The sequence below is a fragment of the Zootoca vivipara genome, chromosome 14 (assembly GCF_963506605.1).
Source record: "Zootoca vivipara chromosome 14, rZooViv1.1, whole genome shotgun sequence".
NCBI classification, from domain to species: domain Eukaryota; kingdom Metazoa; phylum Chordata; class Lepidosauria; order Squamata; family Lacertidae; genus Zootoca; species Zootoca vivipara.
The window spans coordinates 44919671-44946402 of NC_083289.1; the positions used below are offsets into that span (position 1 = coordinate 44919671).

The window sequence follows — 26732 nt, forward strand, 5'->3', positions numbered from 1 at the left end:
AAGGTATACCTTTGTTTTCTTTTTCCTTTTTTTTGAGGTGAGGTGCCTTTTTATTGCTTATATATTTTGGATTAGTGATTGTTTTAGGACGCATCGTGATACGATGTTTGCAGTTTTATGCTACACAGCTTGAGAGATTTCTATTAAAAGGAGAAATATAGAACAGCAATATTATTTTAATATATTCCCCCATCCTTTGCTGTAATTTGCAGCACTAAGGGTGGCTTGTGAAAGTTTAAAACACAGCAAAAGTCAACAGAAGTTAAGCAACCAGTAAGGGGGGGATAGGTGTAAAAACCTTTTGTAGAAATGTATTTGTGTGGAGGGGGGGGGTCAGTTTCGAAAGCAAATCTCATTAATTCATTGTGGCTTGGACAAACATTTTGGCTAAGTTATTTATTAGGAGTATTTTCTATGTGGGATCTTATTGTTTCTGGGCTTGTTTTGTTCTTGTTGTTTCGCTTTTGTGTGTGTTTTCCTTGACTGGGGTATTTTTCAGCTGAAAAGCCGTTCTGGATCCCCTTCAGGAGAGAAAAAAGCGGGATATGAAGTGATTGACAGCACACAAGCCCTATGCCTGTTTACTCAGGAAGCAAATCCCACTGCCTTCAAGGGATCTCGCCCCTCAAATATGCGCGCGCCAAAGACACCTGTGAGGAGAACGTTCCGCTCTTATCCAATCCCTTGGCTTCTCTTTCCCGCCTAAACTAGCTCCGCCCAGCCCCTCCCCTTCTCCCACCTCGCTAGGCCCGCCCATTACACCGCCCAAGGAGAGGGCGACCTTCTTTTCCCACGAGCCCCGCGCGCGCAACCTTCTCCCGGCAGCCCTTGCGAGCGGAGGACAGGGAGACGCTGCGGCAGCTTCAAGATGGCGGACCGACCCGGTAAGCGATTTTTGAGGGAGGGAGACGCCAAGGTGACCCGGCTCCTGTCAGGGTTTGGGCGGTGCTGGGGTTAGCTTGCTCCCATTTTCCGGAGAAGAAGTGCCCCGCGCTCCGCCCTGTTCTGTGGAAGGAGAAGGGAGCGCCTTCTGCGAAAGACGCCCTTCTCAATGCAGCCGTAGGTAGAAGCGCCAGGCCGCTGCTTCTCATTGCTGGGGTTCGCCCTTGAGGCCACCGTTTCTCTCTCCCCCCCCCCCCAACCTTTCTCTTTGTTGGCTCCCAACAGCTCTCCTTTGCATTTGTGTCCTCGTGCGGGCACGTTCAACTCCCAAGAGACTGCGATCTTCTCCCAGTATTAAAAAAAACTGGCAGTTTTTTTTAATACTGGAAGTATAAAATCCATTGTCATTGGAGGGAGAAGGAGCGTGTGTTGAGCTTTTTAGGGGGAGGGTTGCCTTGAGATGTTGAGCTTTTTTTAGGGGGGTTGTTAAGCTTTCTTTAAGGAGGGTTACAAGAAATCGCAATTGCAAGCAGCCCACCTAGGCCAGCATCCTGTTCCCCCAGTGGCCAATCACATGCCTCTATTGGGAAACCTGCAAGCAGGACCTGAGCACATGAACAACTCTCCCTGCAGTTTCCAGTAACTGGTACGGGAACTGGATATGAACGGGATCCGTTCCGGTGCCCTGTACGCATCCAGAGCAGTACTTACCCTGAAGTGCCGAATCTGTGCATGCTGCCCGCGCGATTCGGCACATGTGTGTGATGTCATTCGGCACGTCTGCGCATGTGCGAATCGCTGAACCCGGAAGTAACCCGTTCCGTTACTTGCGGGTTCGGCACGTACCTATCCAGTGTCGGACACAACCTGAAGCATATGTAACTAGAGGTATGACTGTATTGGGAAGCATTTATAGCCTCCAACCATAGAGGCTGAGCCATAGCTGTGATGGCTAAAAGCCATCAATAGCTTTCTTCTCCATGAATTTGCCTATTCATCTTTCAAAGATGTCAGAAGTCGGTGGCCGCCTCCGAGGGGAGGTGTGGGGAGATGTTACCACTTGCTCCTCCATGGAATAGGGGTGGGTAAGTCATAGCAGATACCCACCCTCACGTTCTTTTTTCTCCCTCTTAGTTCCAGTAAAAGACATGAGGCTGCTGGATGTAAAAGTGGGGCAATTGCCAAACTGGTTAGCAACTCGAAATTACACCCCAGCTGGGTTTGTTTTGGGTGTCCGAGGAGGTGAGTGTCTGGGAAACATCTGATGTGGAGCATATATTTGTGGCAGGAACTGTATGCATGTGATCATCTTGCTGAATATTTAGTTTAATCTGTTCAACACCAACATTTTGTGTGCAGATAACCATGGTTTCAGAAGTCTCCTATTAGGTTTATGCCAAGTGTTATACCTGAGAAACAGTGTCTGGATTCAGTGTACAACAGATCACACTTTCCATTGAAATATTCTTAATTTGCCAATGAAATAAAGGCTTCATGGGGTGTAAAAATCTAGTTGTGATCCACCTTCAAATTTTTAATCCCACTTGATGCATTGACAGTGTGATCCAAATACATACTTGGGAGTATACCTATTTCTATTGAATTTGGTAGCATAAGAGTAAAAAGGCATAGGATTGAGCCACAAGTTTCCTCAGTCTTGTAGCCAGATCCTTTGCATTTCTATGCTTAACTTCCACTGAGCTCATTGGCACACTCAAATAAATGCACACAGAACTACAACCCTGAACAGGCAGTTTCTGGCCTTCGTTCCTACTTATTTAAAGGACCTGTCCACCCTTCAGTTTAAAGCAAACAAAAAACAAGCATATACTTAAAAACAGCAAAATCAATAGTAGCAGCATAAAAACAGAGGCAGTGGCTGCTTATGAATCAAAAACCAGAGAGCTCTTACCCCATGTACCGTGTTTCTCATATTATAAGACATGTCTTATATTCATTTTTTCCTCAAAAAAACACACTATGGCTTATTTTCAAGGGATGTCTTATTTTTTTCCTCCTCCTCCTGCCGCGGCCGGCATTGCTGCTGCGCCTATCACTATGTCTTATTTTTGGGGTATGGCTTATATTCCTTGAATGCTTAAAAATCCTGCTATGGCTTATTTTATGGGTATGTCTTAAAATATGAGAAACAGGGTAGAGCTGGCAGTAGTTCTGAAACATTTCAAGCAGGTTTTTATTTCCCAGCCCAACTTCCTTGACGGGAAGGAATTGAACACAAGGCCTCTTGCAAAACATTCGTTCATCTGCAGAGCTGCAGCTTTAACCTGAGTTCTCAGTCCCTTTCCCTCTGTTCCTAAGCATATGTCTTAATGTAGTCATTTTTAATTGTTAAGCTAGATAAGCTAAATAGTACAGACTTCTTGTAAAATCCTGATCTTTGATAAATTTCCTACTTGGGCTATAAATCTAAGTACACTAGCTAGAAAGGTAGGTCTCATTGAGGCTGCTGAGTTCAATGGAACTAAGCAATAGGCTGCAAAAGTGATGATCTTGGACTCAAGACTTCATTTCTTTATTCTGTTAGCCTTTTAGTGTAGCTGTCACTTATTATCACTACTAGTACTATGGTAGGTGTTCCTCTGCTATCTGTATACTGTGCAGCTAAGACGACGTTCCTTTTTCACTAGGCTATGACAGATTTGTCAAAAAGTACATTGATGTGAAGAAACCAGGCATTGGTGGCTTGGCCATGATGCTAACTGCCTATGTGGTTATCAGCTACATCTGGAGCTTCGACCATATAAGTGAGTAAAACTTCCATTGTGTATACCTAAAAAGCAGCATTAAATACAGAACAGACACGTCTTTCACAATTTATCTTGTACAATTTCAACTTTACATGATAAATGCATGCAAAGCAGGTATCTTTTAACCTCCCTCCCTTGCTTACTGGGCAAGCCCTGCTCAGCAGGCAAGCTCTGGGATGCTCTTGCAAGATACTGCGGGGCCGTCCCAGGTTCCCACAAGAACTTGCATGACCCCCATCAGGCTTCCAGAGCTAACATGATGTGATGGCCTTGCTTGGGGGACAAGGCCAACTCAGTGCACTGGCTCTGGAAATGTAAGGACACTAATGGGTGGTTAAAGTATATCACTTTTTGCATCCCTGCGTAAGATGTTGTACTGTAAATACTCTGAGAATTCTTAATGCTTTTAGGGAAAGGCATGTGTTGTTGATTTTCTGGCCGTGCTTCATGCCCCGGGTTGCATCAGTTGCACTCTCACTCTTCCTTATGGAACTACAGTGGTACCTCTACTTACGAATTTAATGCGTTCCGAATGCACATTTGTAAGTCGAAAAAAATTGTAAGTCGAATCCCATAGGAATGAATTGGGAGAAAAAATTCATAAGTAGAAGCAATCCTATCTAAATCGCATCCAAGATGGCGGACGGAGCTCTATTCGTAAGCAGAAACATTCGTAAGTAGAGTTACCACTGTACTAATCTTGGGATACAGTGGTGCCTCGCTAGACGAATTTAATTCGTTCCACGGGTCTTTTCTTATAACGAAAAATTCATCTAGCGAATCCCATAGGAATGCATTGAAATTTGTTTTGCCCATAGGAACGCATTAATTGAATTTCAATGCATTCCTATGGGCTAATTAATTCGCTAGACGAATTTTTCATAAAACGAATTCATCTAGCGAGGCAGCCTCCGCTCGAAAAATCCTTTCACTAAGCGGAAATTTCGTTAAGCAGGGCATTTGTTAAGCGAGGCACCACTGTACCTAAATTGAACTTACATGGCCAAAGTATACCACTGAGTACTTGTGCTGGAGAAATGGGGAGGTTGTGTTCATAGGAAATTTGTAAAATTTCCCAGATGCATGTAGCTGCTTACTGTTGGGATGCCCTGCTGCCATCAGGCGTTAAGTAAAACCTATTTTCCCCAGGTATTTAGTTAATGACAGTATACAGTATGTCATTATTGTTTAGCTTTGTCATGGCAATTAGAAGCTGTTTTGAATACACATGGAAATATGGGATAAACCTTTTAAATAAAGAATTCACTTCCATATACAAATATCCAAAAGCCTCAGCAACTGTTTGTTTTGGCTATTCAGAGCATGATCGCTGGAGGAAGTATCACTGAAGCTTGATGGACCAGAAGAATACAAGCTACCATACTGCAAATTGTAATGAGTTAGCTTCAACTGGATGCAGATTGGCTCTTACCTTCTAGACTCAACAGTGTACTCTGTGACCAATAATAAAATACTTTCATTGTGACTGATGGAACTAATTTGATCACTGCAAGGTAACAAACAGTTATCCTACAGCGGGCGCGGGGGGTGTACATTAAGTTGGTGCTTGAAGGGATTGTTAACCATAGGCCATGAGTGAATAATTGCCTTTTGTAAGGATAAGGAGTAAAGAGCATTAGACATAGTCAGTGCTATTAACAAAATCTAGAGACTAGATGACATTCTTGGAACTTACTCAAGTCTGCAGAGTAATTCAGTTCAGGTGACTGAAGCTGTGTGCATTTTAGAAGTAGGCTCAATCTGGCCCTAGCAACAAAACCAAATAATATAGCTTCTTTCATTTGGTTTCTCTAATAAGGGACATTTAATGCTCTTGTTTTGCAGCAGGAAGATTCCTTAGTAAAATTGAAACCACTGTTCCTGCTACATAACTGCTCAATCTACAAGATAATCAATTAAATATCCTGGTTATGTTGTGATGCAGGACCTCAGTTAATTTTTCCCAGGCATGTGTACTTTTTCTGTCCCCCAAAGTCACACTTCATAAATTAACATCAAAGTATCTCCCTTTAAAATAGGAAATAAATGTTTAAAGATAGTTTGGGCAACTGTAGCTGAACTCTTTGATAATGGGTCAGAATTGCATGACACATTTCAGAAAGTGCAGATTCTACCATCAAAAATCAAGTATAGTTGTGTGGTAAGATCGTGGAAAGGTGAAAAGGTACATATAATCTTGTAACACGAGTTTATACACACACGTGTCCCTCTACTTCCAACTATGAATGCATAATGAACTTAAATACCTTTGCTTTTCAACTCTGACTAATCAGTTAAAGGGACATGAGCTGTGTAGCTTTGTGACTTCATCTTGGCTACAGAGGCAAGGACATTCTACTGGACTTCAGCAGGATGCCAACTCCTTCACCCTCCCACAATAGGAGACAACTGCAGGTAGTTAAGTAAACTCTTTCCACATAACATACCAATAACCCTTGGACCAAACACTTTACATGGAAGACACTGGTGTAGATTTTAAGCATGTGCAGAACACAGCACAGTTGTGCAACTCATGACATCTCATGAGCTAATCCCCACCTTCCACCCATAGCCAAGGACTGCTGAAAAAATGAAAGACTTCCAAGCCAAGGATATTGGAACAAGGAGTGCCAATTCCAAATATTCTATTTCAGAAGAAGGCTTGTGTATTAAGCTTTTCTTCAGCCTGCTTCCCAGCTGGGCAGTCTGAATAAAGGCAGGCACCACTTATGTTCTAAAAGGTAAAACAAATGAAATACAAAAAAGAAGTTGTGGGTAAGTAGTCCTCAGTAGGCTGTCCTTTTCGTGTAGTCACTGGGGGGGGGGGTGAAGATGGCTCAACAAGTTCAATGTGGTTTCAGGCATAACTCGGCCCTCATATTTAAAAAGGTGCTGCTGGCTCATTGTCCGCTAAGGAATGCCAAATGTCCTTTGGTGCATCTGTTGGCATAATGTCCTTTTTCACCACACTGGAGAGAAGACCAAAAAAAATGAAGCTATTAAAATGCAGGAAGTTAAAAGCTTCAAATAAAAATAGCATGAATGGAAATAAGCACGAAACCTATCTTCCTCCCAAGGTTGGAAGTCAATAGTTTATATTTGACTGAAACTTTGAATTGGTGCCTTTCCCTGTGGTGCTGCTTTTGGAAGTGGTTGGTATCCCTGTTTAAAGCAGTGACAACAGAGTAAGATGCCAAATGTTAAGCAGCACTAAATTTAATCTATGGCTGTAAGTAATGTTTCTTTGCAACATCAGGTGACAAGTGGGCAGGCCTTGGCCCAATCAGCCTGGCGGGGCAAATTAGGACCATCAGCCAGAGATTTGTCATTGTTGATATAGATAGAGGGGAATTCTTTACCCATCTTCATGTCCTGTCACACAAACTTTGGGAGACAGATAATTTTATCTGGGTACGTTTTTTAGTTGAGAACTATGGAATTCAACTTTGTTGCCTTCCATTGCAACAACTTCCAGAGGTGTAGCCATATTAACAAAGGTGTTTTCACAAAGGTGTAAGCAGCTTCCCAAGACAGAGATGGAGTTTCCTTATTCTATACCTATCCCTTGCTTCGCTGGTTCATACTCTTACATATTCCCTTTTAGATTATCCCTGCAATGAAAGGACTGTCTTCTTAAACATTACAGTACAGTGCTTGGAAGTTTTAGGTGCTTATATGTAATAATGCAAAGTACTGCAAGTCCCTAAATCCCACTATTTTTCAAAGTTGGCTGAAACAACACTCTCCGCTTGGATGTATGAAAATAAAATGCAACTGTTTATTTCACTTTCAAAACTCAGGATTTGTGGTGCAGAGTTTTAAGATTCCCCAGACAATTCTTTCCCCTACAACCTGCAGGCTTCAGCTTACCTTATAACAGGTGACCTGTTCCAATGGCCGAGGACCCCTGTTCCCCATGCTGTTGTTTTGAGACTGCATAACTCCAATGACCTGTGGGGTCCTCTGTTGGTTGGGAGAAGAGTTCTGACTCGTTAATTGGATGAGGGATGATGACCTCTGTAGTGGTGGATTGTTATTTAGCTGAGGGGGGGAAAAGCAGCCCACACATTGAATGATCAATTCAGAAAAAATATTCACTGCTATCAGACATGATAATCAAAAAACCATCATCCTGAACCTGGATGTTCTCAACTTCTTAAAATTCAAAGTACTATAGCCCTGAACCATGATTGAAATGCAACTACCCCCAAGTATGTTTCTTTTTGCCAAGGCTTCTACAAATGCAGAATGTAACATCCAACCTTCAGATAGCAAGAAATTCCCACAGTACCTGACTAGAGAATGAAGCACCAATGGTGTATAAAAAGATATACCCTTCAAATAAAAAAAAGTTCCTCACAATGATGCTTTGTGATTTCTATTCTCTGAAGGATATAAACTGTATATTTGGTGTTCAACTATTTCAACATCCTTAACCCTCTGGCATTTGGAAGATGCTGCAGAAGTCTGTAGATGTAACTGGGGAACTGCATACCTTTTGTTGTGGCAGTGGTGCTGGAGGCAGTGGTGGTTGCTCTGTGGTTCCCATGGGAAGTTCAAATCGAGGGCTAATTTTAAAAGAAAGTGTATATAAGGAAACATACAAAGATCAAATTGACCCTCAAACCACTGACACTTCTCCCTTACAGCTTCAGAGTTCATACATGTCCTGAGCAACAGAAAATAATTCCTTTCCATGTTACATTTTGCTGCTTGGATACAGAAACTACAGCAATGAGAAAGTATTTTCTACATACAGCGCTAGTACAGGAAGGAGAAACAGATTCTCTCCAACCAAATCATTCAGAGGCCAGTAACCAACAACCAGAGCAGCTTGAGGAAGAGCCCACCCTCGAGGCTAAAGAAGCATGAGGTACTTTCTCCAGCCAAATTGAGAGACGCTTACAGGGCTAACACATTGCGACAACTTGTGGGAACAAGCTATACCCCATGCTGCTAGGGAAAGTCAGACCTCTAGGATACTGTCAACCTGACAATATCTTCCCATTTTCAAGTATGATAGCAAAACTCAACCTGAGCAAAACCTAAGCTCTGTGCAAGCCTGCCTTATTGGGAAGCCACAAGCCTCAGTAGGTTAAGAAAAATATTTGTGAAATACAACAATCATTTTCCAAGACCATTTCACTTCCATGTGTTTTCTTACAGCGGGGTAGGGCATCATCCTACACCGGATCTCCTCCCAGCTGCTCCTGAAGGCAAGCTTTGAGACCTTCAAGTGTACAAAAGGCCCTTCCCATATCGATCATATCTTAGCTCCAGAAAGCAGGGCATTGATGGGGCTCTGCAGAACTTTCTTTCCTCAACCTTTCCTAACTTTCTGGCTTCTAAATTTCCCATGTCTTTCTCTCTCACTACTATGGAGCTTATTCAGAAATGGGTTTAAAATGTTTTCTTCAACTCGAAAAAGAAGAGTCCAGCACTTTCTCATCACTCATTTGAGGAATATTCTGACTCTGGAACCAGCCTAAAAGATTTCCAGGATACATTTGAATGGCAGAGTGCATGGTAGATGAGCTTGTGACACTTGTGAATGAGCCTGGGGCAACTTTCAAAGAAATTAATATATGCCAGTGTGTGATATAGAAGTTATGATGTATAAGGTTAAAGGGGAAACATAAAACAGCAGAAATAATCCTGGAGCATACTCACTGCATGAATTTGCAAGTGGGGCCCTCTGGACAGAAGCCTACCAGATAATTCACACATATAACACGTCGGGTATGTCTGTGCCTACAGAGGGGGCCTGCAATTAAATATTTTGTGGTTATATCTGTTATATGCAAACACAGGAAACATTCAGGATACACAAGGCTTGCTGTATACACACAAAACCGAGCCTACCAAGGCTACCTGTGATGTCTGTCCATTCAAGCTGCAAGGATTGTGCATTTTCAGAGACTTTCTCACTACCACAAACATAAATTTCCCAGAAATGAAGTCAAGTTCTTAAGCAGCCAACTCTTATGCCAGACATCAGGGATGGGACCTTCCCAAAGTGCAAGGTGTTGCAGCTTCACATTATGGTTGCAAAGCAAATATACGTTGGAAGTCAACAAAGATGCAGGCTAGCAAGCTACACAGCCAGCAGCAGAAATATGTGGTATACATACCGTGTTTACAAAAACCTCTGTCATACCAAGGGCAATCTTTTATCTTAGATTCTGGGTCAATGTGCAAAAATGGGCATTCCTTGTTGCTGCATTCCCCTGCAGTAGACAAACACTCACTTTACTGGACCAAGCAAGAGAGAAAGAGCATTGTGCATCAGCATTAGGATCAAACAGCTTTCCCAGAACAATGATACAGCATCAGGAAAAACTTGAATGCATATCTTTTTGCCATCACAAGAATCTTGGCTTTCTAGAATCTTGGCTTTCTAGTGACCAGTAATTTACCAATCCTGGAAGTGTAAACCTTCTCTAGCCAGATAAATAAAGATTCTAAAAAGTTAAGCATAAAGAGTCATCTTCAGAAGAAAGACAATTTAAGGTTTTTAATTATGCTATACTAAATCACCACAAAGTTGGTGTCATTTAGATCATTTATTCACTTCAAGTGCAACCCAAACCAAACAAGGCATATAAAAATTATGGAATTCACAGTACGTTACAGACAGCACAGCACATTATGAAACAACAACAAGTGAAAGTGCAAATTTTCAAACAGAACTACTCAATGTATGACCATATGCCTGCGCTCAAGGGTTATACACATATCTGATTATTTTGTCCTATAAACACAGGAAGAGAAATTCCAAATTGCACCAGACAACATAACAACATACAGAATTTACTGTTCACTGCAAATAAGTTTAGCTCAAAAACCAGCTCCTAATGGTGAGAACTGCAAGGTAACTTATCTCGTTCCATTGTGTTACTGCCAATCCTAATACATGGCCCCAAAATGTGTGAAGCAATATGATTTCACATGACCCAACTACAACTCAAGGCTGGTGTCTCTATGGAGACCTAGTACAGTATACAGTATAGCAACCAAAAGGGAATTACAAATGTAGTAAGAATTTACTTCTAAACCACTGGTTCTTGCCCAGATGAGGGAACAAACCTTTATATAAAAACCAATAGACTATCCAAGCAAAGCTTCCAGTAGGAACCCAGTTTATTTAGAAAAGCTATTGCACAATAGGACAGGCCCACTAACCAGTTGTTTAGCAATGAACTGCCAGTTAGAAAGATTGCTCTGAATGAACATTAGAGCAAAGCTTTTATAGAGTTATACTGTACACACATAGCCATACACCATAAAACAACATTGCATACATCAAGGGGTGTAAAATGTCAGGCTCCACTGTGTTAGCAACTTCCCCTCATTCAGCTTTTGCACTTATCCACAGTTGCCTTGACAACCAGGCCTTCAGAAAGGAACTATGACATTCCATTCCCATATCTTCTTTCTGTGTCCTAGGAAAGCTTCAAGGAGATGCTAGTTTAACACTTGTTGCTAACTTAAAACTGTCCTAGCGAAACATTCTGAGTAGCTGCAAAAAATACTCCAGGGTCAGATAAGCAAGTAATGCAGTGATTCAGTGGTTTACACAATGTGAGAGATACGCATGAGAGTTACACAATGCAGGAACACCAGAATCAAATTATTCTTTGGTAAATTCTATATAGAGAATAAGTGCTATTGGATAAATATATAAAACAGCCACAGCAAAATCTGTATCAATAATCTAATATCAAAATTTATACATCACAAAGTTGCAAATTTCTGTCATCAGTGGGTGGTGTTAGGCAAGCATCTCCTCATGGAATTGTAAAACAGTACTGACCTTAATTTATGAAGCTATTGTAAGGATTGCTGAGACAATATATATGAAGTATCCTGAACATTTTAAAGTGCTTCATAAATGTCTATTTGTATTGAGTGATTTCCTCTGTACAAGGCAAGCCTTCACAGTACCAGTAAAACTCACGCAGATACCATATTTCCTCTTACCATATTTTGAGTAAAAATAACACTCTGGCATCTTAGTCATGTCATATTCATGCAAGAATTCACACTGGTCACCCTTCTTGCACAGCCCTCGTAGCCAGTGTTTGCAAACTACTGTCTTTTCGCCACTGATGTGCCGGAAGGGACACATTCCTCCTATTGTGCAGAAAACAAGAGATAAAAGAAATGCTCTTTAACACACACCCCATCTGAGTTATGGGTAGAAAGCATCAAGGAATGTCTATTACAATTTTCCTTTGACCTAAACATGTTTGGCTCACAGAGCATATTTTTTGATAGATAATATATGCAGAACTGGGACCCAGGTGGCGCTGTGGTTAAACCACTGAGCCTAGGGCTTGCTGATCAGAAGGTCGGCGGTTCGAATCCCTGTGACGGGGTGAGCTCCTGTTGCTTGGTCCCAGCTCCTGCCAACCTAGCAGTTCGAAAGCACATCAAAATGCAAGTAGATAAATAGGAACGGCTATAGCGGGAAGGTAAACGGCGTTTCCATGTGCTGCTCTGGTTTGCCAGAAGCGGCTTTGTCATGCTGGCCACATGACCTGGAAGCTATACGCCGGCTCCCTCGGCCAATAATGCCAAATGAGCGCTGCAACCCCAGAGTCGGTCACGACTGGACCTAATGGTCAGGGGTCCCTTTACCTATATGCAGAACTAACATGGTAGAAACAACCTCTCCCCTCATAGAGTCTTCTAGGCAGATAGGATGACCAAGAAATGTCAAAATGAAAGGAGGGTCCATGAATAGAAAATCATGTCTTCTCAAAAAGTCATAGGAGCTTGGAAACCACAAGATCCTAATGTATTATTTTTATTCCGATACCTCAGTTTGTAAGTCAATGGGGTCAAAAAAGTGGTTTTGTTGTACCAGGGACTGATAGTGTGCTTGGAGGCCATTTAGTTCTACAAAGTTTTGTACATCTTATGTCCACATACCTAACAAGACTTCCTTGTTTCTGTCAAGTGCTACGTACACTGATGCAGTATATAAACAATAAAGACTAACTACTGATTCACAATAAAGGACTGTGGTTTATTAATTGGCTCTGCTTCATCTTTTTCTAGCACAGCAATTTGCAGTTGTGGCTTACCTTTTCCACAGGCCGCTTTTAAAAAAAAATCACAGACAGCTGCACCCGATTCTGTGGAAAAAGAGATTCACAATCAAGCTCCCTATATCCTACACCTCAGTAGTTTCAACAGTTGCGTTATTACATTATCAAAATGAAGACCGCTATACAAATTAATCACTCAAGTCTTCAGATGGAAATTTACCCAGTATCATCTAATGAATTTATGGCTAATCACACATTTCATATTCTTTTTTTAAAGTCCATATTCAAACTGTTACAGCACTGACAGGAACTGCTGGGGCAACGTACAGTTTAGCAGTGTTCCTGAGCCTCTCATAGCTATGTAACAAGTAGAAATCCAGAAAAGGTTTTCCTAGCATTTCTTCCCTTAGCCTGAGAATGTTTTGGATAACTTGAAAGCCCACATGCACCATGGAAAGAAGTTTGTACTAAGCTGGCTACCTATTTTGTTCACACAAAGTTTGCCTGTTTTGAATTCTCTAAAGTGTTATATAAATGCTAGTTGTTATTATTATGCTTCCTACTGCAGCTTTGGGGGCAAGTAAATAAGTTATTGTTTTTGAAGGCATTTTTTGGTTGAATTTTATGAAATTTTTACAGCTGTTGACTATACTATTTTATGGATCCACTTTTTTCCTTTTAAAAAATACTTCCTTTGCACTTTAGCAACTGACTTCTCAAATATAGTTTTAATCCTACAAAGCTGCATCTTTGCTTTTACTCACTAGTCTACCACCACCAATTTATCAGTCAACAGGCCAAAATTAAAACTATATAATGCACCCTTTTATTAAGTACAGAGTACAAATCAAAGTATGACATAAGTGTGATTGATGGAGGGCATTATCAACTGCAACTAGTGCTCTGGTCCATGGGGTCATGAAGAGTCGGATACGACTAAACGACAACAATAGCATTAAAAATAGCAAAGTGGAAATTATGGAAATAAGTAGACCTCGGTTTTTCAGGGCTTTGTAAATGTATACAAGGACAATGAACCTGGTTCAGTAGTAGAGGGGCAGCCAGCACAGATTTTTTTTAATAATGATGTTGCATGTTGTTGGCCAGGTGGTCCTGTCAGCAGTCTGGCCATTCTATTCTGCTTCAGCAGGAGCTTCTGGACAGACCCAACAAAAATACACTGCAGTAATCCAGTCTTGAGAGTACCACCACATAGTTATGATGGCTACATAGAACCTCTGGAATCGAGTCAGTGTATCTCAGAGTCCTTTTCTACAGAACAACAGGAAGAGAAAGCTGTTGCCTTCATGCCCTACTGGAGGGTTTTCCAGAGGAATCTGGGTGGCTGCTACAGGAGGCAGGACACCAGACTACACAGGACCTTTCACCTGCTCCAACAGGGCTCTTCCTCCACTAGGGTTATAAGTAGGTTTAATCCCCCCTTTAAATAAATTTGATTCATAGTTTAATCCATCTGCCTTCTCTTCAGTGACTCACAGGGCAAACCTACACTGCCTGCCTCAAAAATAAGCCCTGCCAAATTCAACAGGACCTAGCACTTAAAAGTAGAATTTTCTTCTGAGGAGGGGGGGGGGTTATTCCAAAATGTGTTTTTGTGGAATCGTAAACCACACAATTGATATAATTTATTTAGATAACACTTAAATCCCGGTGAGACTCTGAAAGAAGCTTAAAAAACAAAACAAAAACCTTCAAAACCTAGGTGCAGCAACAAAAACTATACGACATCCGCATGGAACAAGGATTGCTCTGGCCCCCTTCCGTGACGTGTCCTCCAAGTTAACACCTCCCTCAAAGGCCCCTATTCAGTATATTGGGAATAATAATAATAATAATTGCAATGTGTGCCTCTGCCTCATTCTCCCTCCATCTTCAATTCCACCGGGAAGAGCAGGTGTGGGGCGGGGGGATCTGGGTCTGCCTCTTCCTGCGCGGCCCTCCCTGACCTCCCTCCCTCCGCCGCCCCGTCGCGTACTGTCCATGCCCGGGAAGGGCAGCGGCTGCGCCCCGAGCTGCTGCTCCACCGCGATCTCCAGGTCGAACTTGATGTGATCCACGCTGGCGATAAGTTCCTGCATGGCGGCGGCGGCGGCTGTGCGTTCAAAGGAGGCAGACTGGGCAAGGAAGCGAAGTATCTCCGCTCCCCTCGAGGCGCTTCGGCTCTGAGGGAAAACTGAGGTAAAACCAAAGGGCGGGGCGAGTGAGGAGCCTAACGCTTGTGTGCGCGCGCGAGTAAGAGGGACACCAGCTCCCTCCAATCCGAACCCGACGGGCCTTCGCGAGGGATGCTGGGAGCTGCGGGGCTTGCGCACGCGCGCGCTCACACCCCGCCTCCGCTCTCCGGCTCAGCCAATAAGACTAGGCCCCGCCCCTTCAGTTGGGTGGGCGAGGTTAAAGTCCCTCGCGCAGCCATGGTTCGTGTCCCACTCTCTCTCTCACTCGCTTTCCTCTTTCCGGCCCCGCCTCCCCTAGCTTAAAGAGTCGGAAGCATTGTTATGGGTAGAGAGAAGAAGAGGGCGGAGGAAGAGCGAACCAATCGGCTCTCGCGCCGAGGTGGGGGGGTGGCTCCTCGGCCTATCGCCCCAGCCCGAACGAGAAGCTCCGCCTACCACTTCCAGAGGCCGAGGCGTGCGGGGAAGTCGGGAGTCGCGAGCGGGAGGTCCGGCCTCGCGCGTGGAGGGAACGTTGGCGGGTGAGTGGCAGCTCGTGTGCGCGTGCGCGCAATATAGAGGGGAGGAGGTGGTCGTGGCGCCTCATGGAGGCCCCTTCTGTCTCGGCCGTGGAAGAGGCTCCTAGAGTCGGCCTCAGCCACCGCAGCACGGTGGCCAGGGGTGACGGGAATTGGAGTCCAGCAAAACTCATGGAGGGCTTTAGCTTTCCCATCCGAGCCTGGTCCTCACACTGCTCTTGAGAACAGTAGTCGTAATAATAATAATAATAATAGTTTTATGATTTATGATTTTATTTTATTTTTTAAAATTTCTATACCTCTTTATATTTTTAAGAACAATCTCAAAGCGGTCTACACTACAGCATATTAAATCAATAAAACATAAATAAAACAATCTGAAGAAAGTCAAATATAGAGTATACAGTCAAAGCAACACAACATAAAACTAAAATATTACCTTTAAAGATAATATTTATAGTCCGAACACATCTGACTGGGTTGCCCCCATATAAAACATATTAAAACGTCAAATTCTGTATTCAAAACCTCCCCGATAACAGGGCTGCCTTCAGAGGTCTTCTAAAGGTTGTGTAGTTCTTTATCTCCTTGACATCTGATGGGAAGACACCACTGCCTAGAAGTATCGAGTGGGGGGCTTCTTCCCACAGCCCTGAGAGCATTTGTTTTGTAAAATTTACGTACCGCCTGATTGTAAAAACAAACCTACAACAACACCCTCAAAGCGGTTTACAAAAAGATAAAACAGTAAAATGGAGAGAGAAAAATGCAACCCTACTTTCAAAGTTTAAATACTAGAACTAGAATTCTTGACACCCGCAAAGTTGTGGAACTTTTTCCATCGTGTTGCCATGCACCCAAGTTTTCCCTGACATTTTGCCCCCTGGTGCCATTTTTTACACCCGAAGGCAAGAACATGTCAGGAATTTTCCTGACGTATGGCAAGCCTATTTCTAAGCACCTGGGTAGGCTTCTCTAAACAGGAATGTTCTTTTCATCAGGCGCCGAAAAGAGTGCGGTGAAGACGCCGGCTTGATCTCCGTAGGCAAGGAGTTCCAAAGTGCAGGTGCTGCCACACTAAAAGATCAAGTTGTTACAGATACGGAATGGGTATTATGTGGAACCTGTAGTATTGCCAATTCCGCCAGTCAAAACAGTCAAGTGGGCGCATGTAAAATAAGAAACTTTGTTTGAAATGTTTCCACACTTAAGCTTTCATCAAAACAGATTTCAGAGCAGCATATAATAGTATAGGTAAAGCATTGTGTGCAGTTAAGTTTTACTCAAAATAGACCCATTTAAATGAATGGGCCTCAGTTAATTTATTTTTTTTACAATGCAAAGTGTGGATTGAAAAAACAACCTAAAAGCAGGAACAAGCTAAGATGCAAAGTACAATAAACTCAAAAATATGAATTACTTAAAGTGTCTAACTAAGGCTGCAGTCCTATAACTAGGGCTAACTTACCCATTGAACTCAAGAGGCCCATCGGGAACCTGTGGCCCTCCAGATGTTGCTGGACTCCCAACTCCCAACATTCCTAGCCGTATGATGTGATGCAACAATTTGATCAGTGCTGTGTTTAGTTTCTGATCTTGTTTTAATTTTGATGTATCGTCGTTTTAATGTTTAACAGAAGCCACTGCAAGTTTGTTTGTCTGTTTGTTTTAAATTTTAATGAAAAGTAAGGATATAGATATATAAAAAAATGTTTTGGATTTGGATTCTAGGAGATGGCCGTCTAATCAGAGAACAAGGTGACGAAAGCGGGTACCACAATGGCTTTGCAGCTGATACGCCATTGCTTCCCTGCAGGACTTTTCACTGTGAGAGGTTCTTTCTATCCTTGGCTGTGTTCTACTTCCAGATTGAGGTCCTTTTCAAAGAAACATTTGGCAAGGCCTAGAAACACGCATCATCTCAGGTTTCTGGCCTTGAGACCTTTTAGTTCATCCCCAGTGGTCTACAAGTTACACAGGAGAGATCCGAAAGAGACACACTCTGCCACCACCTCTGAAGCAGCCAGCAATGAGGAAGAGAAATTTGATGATGACGAAGGCTTTGGGTTGTTGTCTCAAAAATTTTCTTCTAGACAATTTTTTCACAAAGCTTCTGAAGAATTTCGCAATTTGCAACTCAAAAGCCAGGTGGAGGAAGTGGAAGATGAAGAATTGGAACCAAAACCCAGACAAGGTCCCAGGAACACTCCGTATTGGTATTTCTTGAAGTGCAAGGCATTGATAAAGGAAGACAAGGTCATTATCTCAGCTGTCTTCATTGCAAGAGTATTGAATAGACGCATAGCTAATGAAAGGCCATTGCCCAGTGCTAGAATAGAGCACCTTCCAGGGACTCTGGGATGCCACTGCTAGTCAGTGTAGTAGACAATATTAGGCTGGATCAGAGTTAAGGAGCCTTCAGTCCACAGGCCTAATATTGGCCAAGCCCATACCCAACACCATATCATTGACATCGGCAAAACCCTGTGCACAGCGCTTTGCAAACCCCAACGACCAGCTGATCAAAGGGGCTTGCGAAGCAAGGTGTCAAACCATGCTGACAAAAATGGGTCATCCAATGCCACTGTGATGCCCACCTGTCACATGTGGTCCGTAGAGGTGGGGTCGGTAGACAAGGCTTATGCCTGCACCTCCTGAGCTAGATGAGCAGTGTGATCTTGTGCAGCCCATGTTTAATCCAAAGATACACATTAAAATGCCACTGGGGCCTGACATCTGTTCCCATGGAAGGGTTGCCCATAAGGGAATGTGGCCTTTGGGCTGAGAAAGATTGCCCAAGCCCTGCAGTAGCAACAGTTCCTGCTGCGTCCTCACAGTTGTCCTCTCTTAACTGTAGCTGGCGGAAGCTTTGAACCTGTTTGACGTACAGATGCTGAAGGAGGAACGTGTTCGGCCAGAAGAGAGCAACTACACTGTCCTGATCGGTGGTTGTGGCAGAGCTGGCTATGTGAAGAAGGCATTCAGGCTCTATAACGATGTAAGTACTATAATTTTCGTTCAGATAAGGGAGAGAGCTACTGTCAGAAAACCAAGCCAGGGATAGTTTTTGTATGAAACCACCCAGTGTGGCTGGTGCTGATGGACGTAGGCATCCAATGCCATCTGGAGTTCCCCAGGTTCCCCATCTCTGAACTAGGGAACTCTTGTTGCCAGAGAAGAATTGAAAGACAAATATTCCTGCAAAGTGCTATTGAGAAGGTTTCGGAGCATCTTTCATTCACGTGGAGAAAGGTGCGTTCATCTCCCCTGCTGCTTTTGAGCTGCGTCGTGTCATCCCTTCACCACGCACCCTGTGGCCTTCTGGATGTTGTTGGACTCCAACTCCCATCAGTCCCAGCCAGCATGGCAAGGAATTATGGGAGCTGGAGTCCAGCAACAGTTGGAGAGCCACAGTTTCCCCAGCCCTGTTCCAGTGAGCTAAGTCAAAAGCAGATCTCGCCTTCCATTTGTTCATTCAACAGGCATCTCATTAGCCAGCATCCTGGTGTGTTTTTGTGTGCCAAGTTTCTAAACTGACAAGAAAACTCAAATTCATGCCCTATGATGCATCAAATTTAAAAAAATTCAGCAAGTTTGCCTAGGATTTCACTCTGATTCTTTGCAGTAGGAATCACATAGCCATGTGGAATTTTCCATTTATTTTAATTCTATAGCACGATGAACAGCATATGGTAGAGGAAACACAAGGGCTGTGAAGGTATTGGCAGTGACTCTTGCAATTAGTTAATATGAGGGGTGGGTCGACATATCTTGTAGGGTTTATTATTTTATTTTCTTAATTTAAATCCTCATAATCGAATCTCCATTACATCCTCCCATCTTAATAGTGACTCTGGCATCAAGTGCTTGGAAGTCTGGCTCTCAGCGCTTTCTGCTGGAAGTCTGTGACACCTGCAATATTTTCTTTGAAAGTTTTCCATTCAATATATAAGTCCTCTCTGTCTAATTGGGATTTTCATAATTGACTCCTGTGCATTACAACACGTTCACAAAGTATCTGTTCTATTCCTGATACCACATCATTGTTTTAGTATTTTTATGATGCGTATCTATTGCTGTTTTATTGGGAGGCAGATGAAGAAGCGAGCCTTGACTCCGACTGACGCCACGTACACAGCCCTGTTTAACGTCTGTGCAGAGTCACCCTGGAAGGACTCGGGCCTGCAACATGCGCTTCAGCTACGGCAGGAACTACTGAACAAAAGCATTGAGCTCAACCTAGTCACGTACCATTCTCTGTTGAAAGTTTGTGCCCACTGTGCAGATCTCCGGATGTGCTTTGACATATTGAAGGTAAAGAAGCTTCTGGTATAAAATTTGGGTTGTTTTAATCCGTGTGTGTGGTTTTCTATGCAAGTTCTTTTTGGAACTGTGTAGCTGAAAGTGGCATATATTATCCTCAAGGAAATAAGTTGCCCGAGCTTGTAGTAAAGGCCCATACAACACTTTCAAACAAACAACATGGGGTGGGGAGACTGCAAAATGTAAACAGTGCACAGGATTGTGAAATGTTGCAGGGTGTGGGAATGAAAGTGTTGGCTTAAGAAAAAGTTGTTACTTCTGTTTCCTGGTTTTCAGAATGCTTTCCAAATACTGTACTTAAAATGATTTGCAAAGAATCATAGAATTGTAGAGCTGGAAGGGACCAAAGGGCCATCTAGTTCAATCTCTTGCAATGCGGGAATCACAGCTAAATAATCCCTGGCAGGTGACCATCTAACCTCTGCTTTAAAACCTCCAATGAAAGGAGTGCAGTCCATTCTACCATCAAACAGCCGAAATATGCTGAGTCAGAATCTCTTTTTTTGGTGATTTGAATCCATTAGTTCGGGTCTTACTCTCTGGAGCAGCGGAAGAAGCTCCACCATCCATGCGACAGCCCTTGAGATATTTGAACATAGCTATTATATTTCCTCTGTCTCCTCATTACCAGACTAAACATACCCAAGTCCCTCAACCGTTCATCATGGGGCTTGCTTTCCAGGTTCTTGACAATATTGGTTACCCTCCTCTGCACATGTCAATATTCTTCTTAAACTGTGGTGCCCAGAACTTGACACAGAACCTGCGGCCTATGGGGGTCGTTTAACTAGCCTATGGACCCTCGCCGCCTGCTCGGTCGGCTCCCGTGTGCCGCACTAAACCCGCACAGAGCAGAGCAGGGACTGCATTCCACAATGCTGGCCGGCTTCCCATTGGCTGCAGGAAGCTCCTGCAGCCAATGGGAAGCTGCGCACGCCTCCTCTGCGCTGGAAGGAGCGCCAGAAATAGTGTTTGCGCATGCATGCACGTGCACACTCTGGCCCACCGTGGCATCTGCGGGACTGTGAACCTGACCAAGGCACAAAAACTTTGCCAGCCCCTGTCCTAGATCCTTTTCACATGTAGTACTGGCAAGCCAGGTATCTCCCGTCTTATATATGGTTATTTGTGTCTAAGTGCAGAACCTTACATGTAATCCATTTTGTTTTCTCCAATCTATTACAATCAGGATTCAATGTGACTTTATCGTCTGAGGTATTAGCTACCTCTCCCGGTTTGGTGTCCTCTGCAAACCTTCATTTTAACCAGGATACACTATCTGAACATTAGTTATTGTAGAGAAATTTCTGATTTCTCATAGAATTACACCCCCACTCCTCACAAATTGGTAAACCTGCAGAGATTCTGTTGCTTTTAGTGGGTTCCTTTTTTGTAAACGGGTCCATCTCCTCCTGCTGATTTTTGGTGTGGTTTGGAACAGAGAGGCATGTAAATCCAACTAAAGACTCCTGTTTGCCAACAAGTTACGTAGTTAGAATGTGGAATAATGAAAGTATTTTTTCTAATCTTACAGAGAATTAGACAGTGCGTGACATTTAGTTTCTTACAGTACAAGGTTGAAATTAGCTGTCCCAGCTGACCTCAGCAATAGTATTTGTGAACACAGTATTGATGGACATTTGTACCTTGGTTAATTTAATTTGAAAGTGTCACTTTTGGCCTTCTTAGTCTTTCCTGGATCTTTTTATTATTATTATCTAAGAGAGAGAGAGAGAAGTTTTCCATTTGAGCTACAAAAGAGCAAATGTTTCATTAAAGATTTCCATTGTGGAATAAGTGTGAAATTACTGTATTCATCCCTTTTTTCCAATTAAGGAAATCGTCCACAAAGGCCATACGGTCACCACAGAGACTTTCAACTTTCTGCTTATGGGGTGCATAAAAGACAAAGAGAATGGGTTTCGCTATGCCTTGCAGGTCTGTATTTTCCTTTCCTCTTTACAACAGAGCAAACCAACAAAGAGCTTCAAGCTTGCATTCACTCTGGCTGGTTTTCTTAAGCGATTGCTTCCTCTGGTTGTGATCCTTAAATTTCCATGTATCTTATAGAACTAGGGAGCTATATACATCTTAGATTAATTTTATTGCTAAATTTTATCCCACCCTTCTTCCCAAAGGAACCCACGGCAAAATGTTAAAACCATACAATTTAAAACCAAATAAAAACCATATTTAAAACAATTAAACACCATCTCAATTTTTTAAAAAAGCATCATGCTAATGATTGTGAGGTTGTGCTGTCAGTTCTGAGTTGCTTTTTAAAAAGACGAGAGGGTGCGTTACCCTTTAGTTAATCACCATTATGCCATTTGCAGTTACTTAACATGCTTATGTTGAAACATTTGCCTTCAGAACACAAGATGTATCGTGGAGGAGGTGGGCAGGACAAAGGATCCAGCCAGCAGACCTGATTCTGAGCTACCCTCCCCCCCCCCCGCAGGCTACTTTGTTTATTGCTCATAGTTTGTTTGGAGCTAAACAAACCACAGGCCCCATTTCAGACATAACCCAATGCCAGGAATCACGGTCCATCTCTCCTGCATGCTGTGAGGGAGGAGCAACATAGATGAGTTTGGTGCTTTTACAGTATACACTGTTTTACTGTGATGTGCAAACTGAGCTACTACCCCGTTTCTCCGAAAATAAGACGTAGCCATAAAATAAGCCAGAGCAGGATTTTTAAGCATTCAAGGAATATAAGCCATACCCCCAAAATAAGCCATAGTGATAGGCAGTTTAACCTTGTAGGTTAAACTGTGCCATACTTAATTAAAAAAATAAGACATCCCCTGAAAATAAGTCATAGTGGGGGTTTTTGAGGAAAAATAAATATAAGACGGTGTCTTATTTTTGGAGAAACACGATAAGTGGCTTTGGGGACAACTGCTGTCTTCCAGGCTCCAATCCCAAGAAGCAAATTCCTCTGAATACTGAGACTTACTGCTGAGTGAGCACATTTAGGATCAACCTGTCTGTTTCCCATTAGTGTTAAAACTGTAATTATATAGATTGGGGTACAGTTCTCTTTTCTCTGCCCTGACCTTTCTTTCCAACAGGTTTGGCAGCAGATGCTTAAGCTGAACTTAAAACCCGACAGTTACAGCTACAACCTGATGCTCGGTGCTGCCAGAGACTGCGGCCTTGGTGACCCCCTTGTAGCTTCCAATTTGTTGCTAAGAACTTCCAAGGAAAGCCCAGCTATCCTGAGGCTGGAGGCTGGTAAGCAACACCGGAAGGCGAAGGGTCGGCGAGGAAAGGAAGTAGATGCTGGAGCTGCAATGCAGTTGGATGTGGAGATGTTGGAAAAATGGGTGTTCCCAGAGGAGGACAGAAAACCTGAGCAGCAAGTCTATAGCCAAAAAAGCAAACTCAAAAATGACCATTGTGCAAAGGCAGAGACTGGCGATATCTCCACTTTGCCAGATTCTGTTACACGCAGGAATCTGGGGATCTCTGATAAAAAACAGATGGCTCCAGATGTTACAGAAGCAAACACTATGTGTTTTTCCAAAGCCTCCTTCAACTTCCCCAACTTGTTGGACTCGCAGCCGCCCAGCGAAAATGTGATCTCCTTAGGGACGGTGGCAACCGCCTCCGATAGACTGGCACTCATTGGGGACATGGAGGGTTTCTTAAAGAGAATGAAGGATGACGATGCAGCATCCAGTATCAAAACTTTCACACTGCTAGCTGAGCTGGTGCAGCCCAACAGCCAGTCAGAGTCTTCCTTGTTGACTGTGATGGAGGAGCACAACGTGAAACCAGATATAACTTTTTTTAATACCTTGGTGAGGAAGAAGAGCAAAGGAGGAGATCTGGAAGGAGCAAAGGTAAGATCGCGGGCATATGTGTGGGTCAAGGGTGGGCGGCTTTCAGGCTTGCAGGAACTACTGTGGTTTCTTTTTTTTACCAGAACCTGATACATTTCCTGCCCACCCACTAGTGTAGGCCATAACCTTTTGGAGAACAGCATTGACTAAGAAGTACAGCTACATTGCATGCAAAAAGTCCCAGGATCAAAAGTCCCTAGCATTTCCAGGTAGGACTGGGACAGAACCTTGTCTGAAATCCGGTCAGTGTAGTAGCCAGTATTGAGCTTAATTGGCCAATGGTCTGACTGAATGTAAGGCAGCTTCCAATGTTCAATTAGCTTCATTCGTACACATTGCACCTCCTCTCAGCATGAACTTGAACAGGTAATCTGGACAGCTGTAGTCACATGCCTTTGTATATTACAGAGCCTGCTGCCCCTAGTGCTGAAGGAGGGACTTTCTCCCAATCTACAGACGTTTTGCAACTTGGCAATAGCCTGCCGCAAAAAAGAGGATGGACTGCAGTTACTCTCAGACATGAAGGTACAGAAAACTCAAGCTTTTGGAGCTGTTCTGCATGCGGCAGACCTGGTGGTTTTGATGGCTACATGTTAATGAGGAGTTCTGTTAACATAAAGGGGATCTTGTCTTTCAGCCTTCCCACTAGCTCTTGTAGGTGGCCATTGCAATCAGTTGTGCAGTGTGCAAATCCCCGTCTCCCCAGCTTTGGGGGCAGTAATCTTGGTATACTGTGCGACTCCTAAATGTGTGTGTAAGGACTTCAGAATTACCTTTGTCTGACAGTTTGGTGCTGTTTTTCAGCGTTCTGGAATAAATCCCAATGTACAGATCTATGGTGCACTTGTAACTGCAGCTGTGAAGAGACTGGACTATGCCTACCTCACAGAGATCCTCGCAGATATGAGTAGAAACCGTGTTCCTCCAAATGAAGTTGTCCTACGCCAGCTGGAGTTTGCAGCCCAGTATCCTCCTAACTTTGATAGGGTGAGGTAAACCTTTGTTTTCTGCTGAAGCTGATTTATACTCAAAAGAGAATATTAAGACCAGATATTATATGCACTGTCCTTTGAACACCCTTGCAATTCTGTACATTCTTGCACATTTACCCAGATTGTACCCAGTTAAGTGTGCATCAGCCTTCCCCCAACATATTCCTTTCCATATATTTGCATTCAAACTCTCAGCCCCAGCCAGCATAATTTAGTAGTCTGGGATAATGGTTGGGCACCAGGTTGAGGAAGAAAAATGTATAGGATGCAAAGTGAGTGCAAGTATACAGTATCTAAAGAAAGGCCATTATACCAGCATCTACTTAATTGGATAAAGGTCTTCTCCACACCAATGGTATTAATTTCAGTTGACAGCTGAAAATGTACTGTTTAACCAGACCGTGGGACAAGGTGAGAGGTTGGATGAGCTTATTTATTGCATGTTTTAATTCATCACCGATACTGTGTGTTTTCTGCAGAAATGTTTATACACCATTGGGTTGTATTCAGTGATATTCCTATACAGGGTGGGCCCATTGAAGTCTATGGACATGACTTGTTCACTAATTTTAATGGGTATGGGCAACATTAGCTACAGCCCTCTAATTTGTTTAATGTTATGGATTTCTGCCCTAGGGCTATTTGATAAAATGTGAGAAATCCAAGAGTTTCCCGTTTATCTTACCTGTGCTCTCTGAGAGACCACCAAACGCAACTGGTAGCAGCCAGACCTGGTAACACTTCTAGATCCCATTGATTCCAGCAGAAGAGAGTTTAAGCACTTGCTTGTGGTCTTCCCTCTACAGAAACATTTTAATACCAGCATTCCTCCACCCCTTCCAAATAGAAGCAGCAAAAGTTTATGTAAGCTCCTGACAAATCTAAGAAGCAGTTTCTCACTTCTTAAGAGTAGAACTAATCTTCTCTTGCTGTTACAGTGTGTTAATTCTCCTCCTTTTCCTCTTGCAGTACAAAACAAAGGACTATTACCTGGAGAGAATTAATGGCTTTCGATCCTACTACTTCCGCTGGCTGAAGTGGATGGAGGCAGAAGAAACACCACACCCTTGGGCAAAATACAGAACTCCTAAGCAGCCAGAAAACAAACATAATCCAGAAGATGCACAAAACTACAGCAGCCAGAGGAGGAGGTAGAAAAATAAAACCAATGTTAATACTCCATAGTGGTGTTGGAAAGTTCATTTTGCCTTCATTTTGCCCCAGCATTCTTGTCCAAAATAGCTTAAGAATTTTTTTTACAAAAGAGGGAGTGAATTTATATATTTCTACTCAGACGCAAGCCCTGCTACGTTCAGTGGGATTTTCTGCCAAGGAGGTTTTTATAGCAGTTGTGGGGAACCGTTGAACTTCAACCTCCATCATCCCTGGCTAATAGTGGAATATTTGGCATGCCAAAGGTTCTCCCTTCCTGATTTATAGGGTTGCAGACAAAAATATTTAAAAAATGAAGACCTCACAAATTGAAATATGAACTGCTGTAATAAAATGTCACTCTTGATAAAGTTAATTTTTCATATTTTCTGCTCTAAATGAGACTTAGGGCTTTTTTCTTTAGTTCCAGAAGGGTGCCCATGCCCCATATTTCATGCAAATATGGAATTTTATATTGGATGCAAGATTTAGCTTCCTTATGTCACCTTGGTTTTCATTATAAAAACACAAGTTTCTAGGGTGTGAGATTTTAAATATAAGCCTGAAGGAATAGGCAATTCCTATAAAAGTCTTGGTGTACAAGTAAACAGAGAGCTTGAGTTTTATTGGGAATTTTAGAATGAGAGGGATTGTTCTTCATCTAACAAGCAGCTATTTTGCAAACTTGTCCCACTTCATTGCTAATTGACAGGCCTTCTCCTAGGGAAGTATAACATATTTAAAGCCACCCTTATTCCCTCTCCCACCCAATATAAATAAGGTGATGTAAGTAGTTATTTATATATCTTGTCCTTGTCTCCATGCATAAGAAATAAGCCCTCCATTGTTTCAGCTCTTTAGTGGATTGATGTATAATCTGAATTAACTCATGTCTCCCAATCCAATACTACTAAGCATAATTATTAAACAACTTTATCCCCATGTTTCCAAATTATCCCTGGAAAAAGGAGGGTCCAGTTTCATTTATGTTCTTTATTATG

The 26732-nt window shown here is 42.8% G+C and overlaps 3 protein-coding genes across 4 annotated transcripts; 2 read left to right on the top strand and 1 right to left on the bottom strand.

The window, feature by feature from the left end:
* Positions 1–768: 768 nt before the first annotated feature.
* Positions 769–5136, top strand: ATP5MF (ATP synthase membrane subunit f). The gene is made up of 4 exons (XM_035132361.2): positions 769–884; positions 2017–2124; positions 3531–3647; positions 4971–5136. Exons 1-4 carry the CDS (start codon positions 869–871, stop codon positions 4997–4999), a joined length of 270 nt encoding a protein of 89 aa, XP_034988252.1. The 5' UTR covers positions 769–868; the 3' UTR covers positions 5000–5136.
* A 59-nt stretch (positions 5137–5195) lies between these two features.
* Positions 5196–14834, bottom strand: CPSF4 (cleavage and polyadenylation specific factor 4). The gene is made up of 8 exons (XM_035132355.2): positions 14700–14834; positions 12740–12790; positions 11631–11783; positions 9782–9877; positions 9321–9414; positions 8146–8218; positions 7521–7691; positions 5196–6619 (listed from the first exon to the last, which is right to left on the bottom strand). The coding sequence occupies exons 1-8, from the start codon at positions 14800–14802 to the stop codon at positions 6551–6553; spliced, it is 810 nt and encodes a 269-aa protein (XP_034988246.1). The 5' UTR covers positions 14803–14834; the 3' UTR covers positions 5196–6550.
* PTCD1 (pentatricopeptide repeat domain 1) lies at positions 14762–26704 on the top strand. 2 transcript variants are annotated; one of them, XM_035132353.2, is made up of 9 exons: positions 14762–14902; positions 17145–17669; positions 18271–18411; positions 19509–19727; positions 21573–21674; positions 22814–23587; positions 23996–24112; positions 24392–24574; positions 25549–26704. In XM_035132353.2, the coding sequence occupies exons 2-9, from the start codon at positions 17193–17195 to the stop codon at positions 25732–25734; spliced, it is 2199 nt and encodes a 732-aa protein (XP_034988244.2). In that variant the 5' UTR covers positions 14762–14902; positions 17145–17192; the 3' UTR covers positions 25735–26704. The 2 variants fall into 2 exon arrangements, with proteins under 2 accessions (XP_034988244.2, XP_034988242.2); XM_035132351.2 differs by lacking the exon at positions 14762–14902 and adding an exon at positions 15266–15416.
* Positions 26705–26732: the final 28 nt, after the last annotated feature.

Coding starts and splice junctions, on each gene's coding strand:
- ATP5MF (XM_035132361.2), top strand. Junction 2,125..3,530: donor TGTTTTGGGTGTCCGAGGAG/GTGAGTGTCTGG, acceptor CTTTTTCACTAG/GCTATGACAGATTTGTCAAA. Junction 3,648..4,970: donor CTGGAGCTTCGACCATATAA/GTGAGTAAAACT, acceptor TTGGCTATTCAG/AGCATGATCGCTGGAGGAAG.
- CPSF4 (XM_035132355.2), bottom strand. CDS start 14,802: ATGCAGGAACTTATCGCCAGCGTGGATCACATCAAGTTCGACCTGGAG. Junction 9,415..9,781: donor CAGAGGTTTTTGTAAACACG/GTATGTATACCA, acceptor ATTTAATTGCAG/GCCCCCTCTGTAGGCACAGA. Junction 6,620..7,520: donor AACAGGTCACCTGTTATAAG/GTAAGCTGAAGC, acceptor TCTTCTCTCCAG/TGTGGTGAAAAAGGACATTA.
- PTCD1 (XM_035132353.2), top strand. CDS start 17,193: ATGGCTTTGCAGCTGATACGCCATTGCTTCCCTGCAGGACTTTTCACT. Junction 18,412..19,508: donor CATTCAGGCTCTATAACGAT/GTAAGTACTATA, acceptor ATTGGGAGGCAG/ATGAAGAAGCGAGCCTTGAC. Junction 19,728..21,572: donor TGTGCTTTGACATATTGAAG/GTAAAGAAGCTT, acceptor TTTCCAATTAAG/GAAATCGTCCACAAAGGCCA.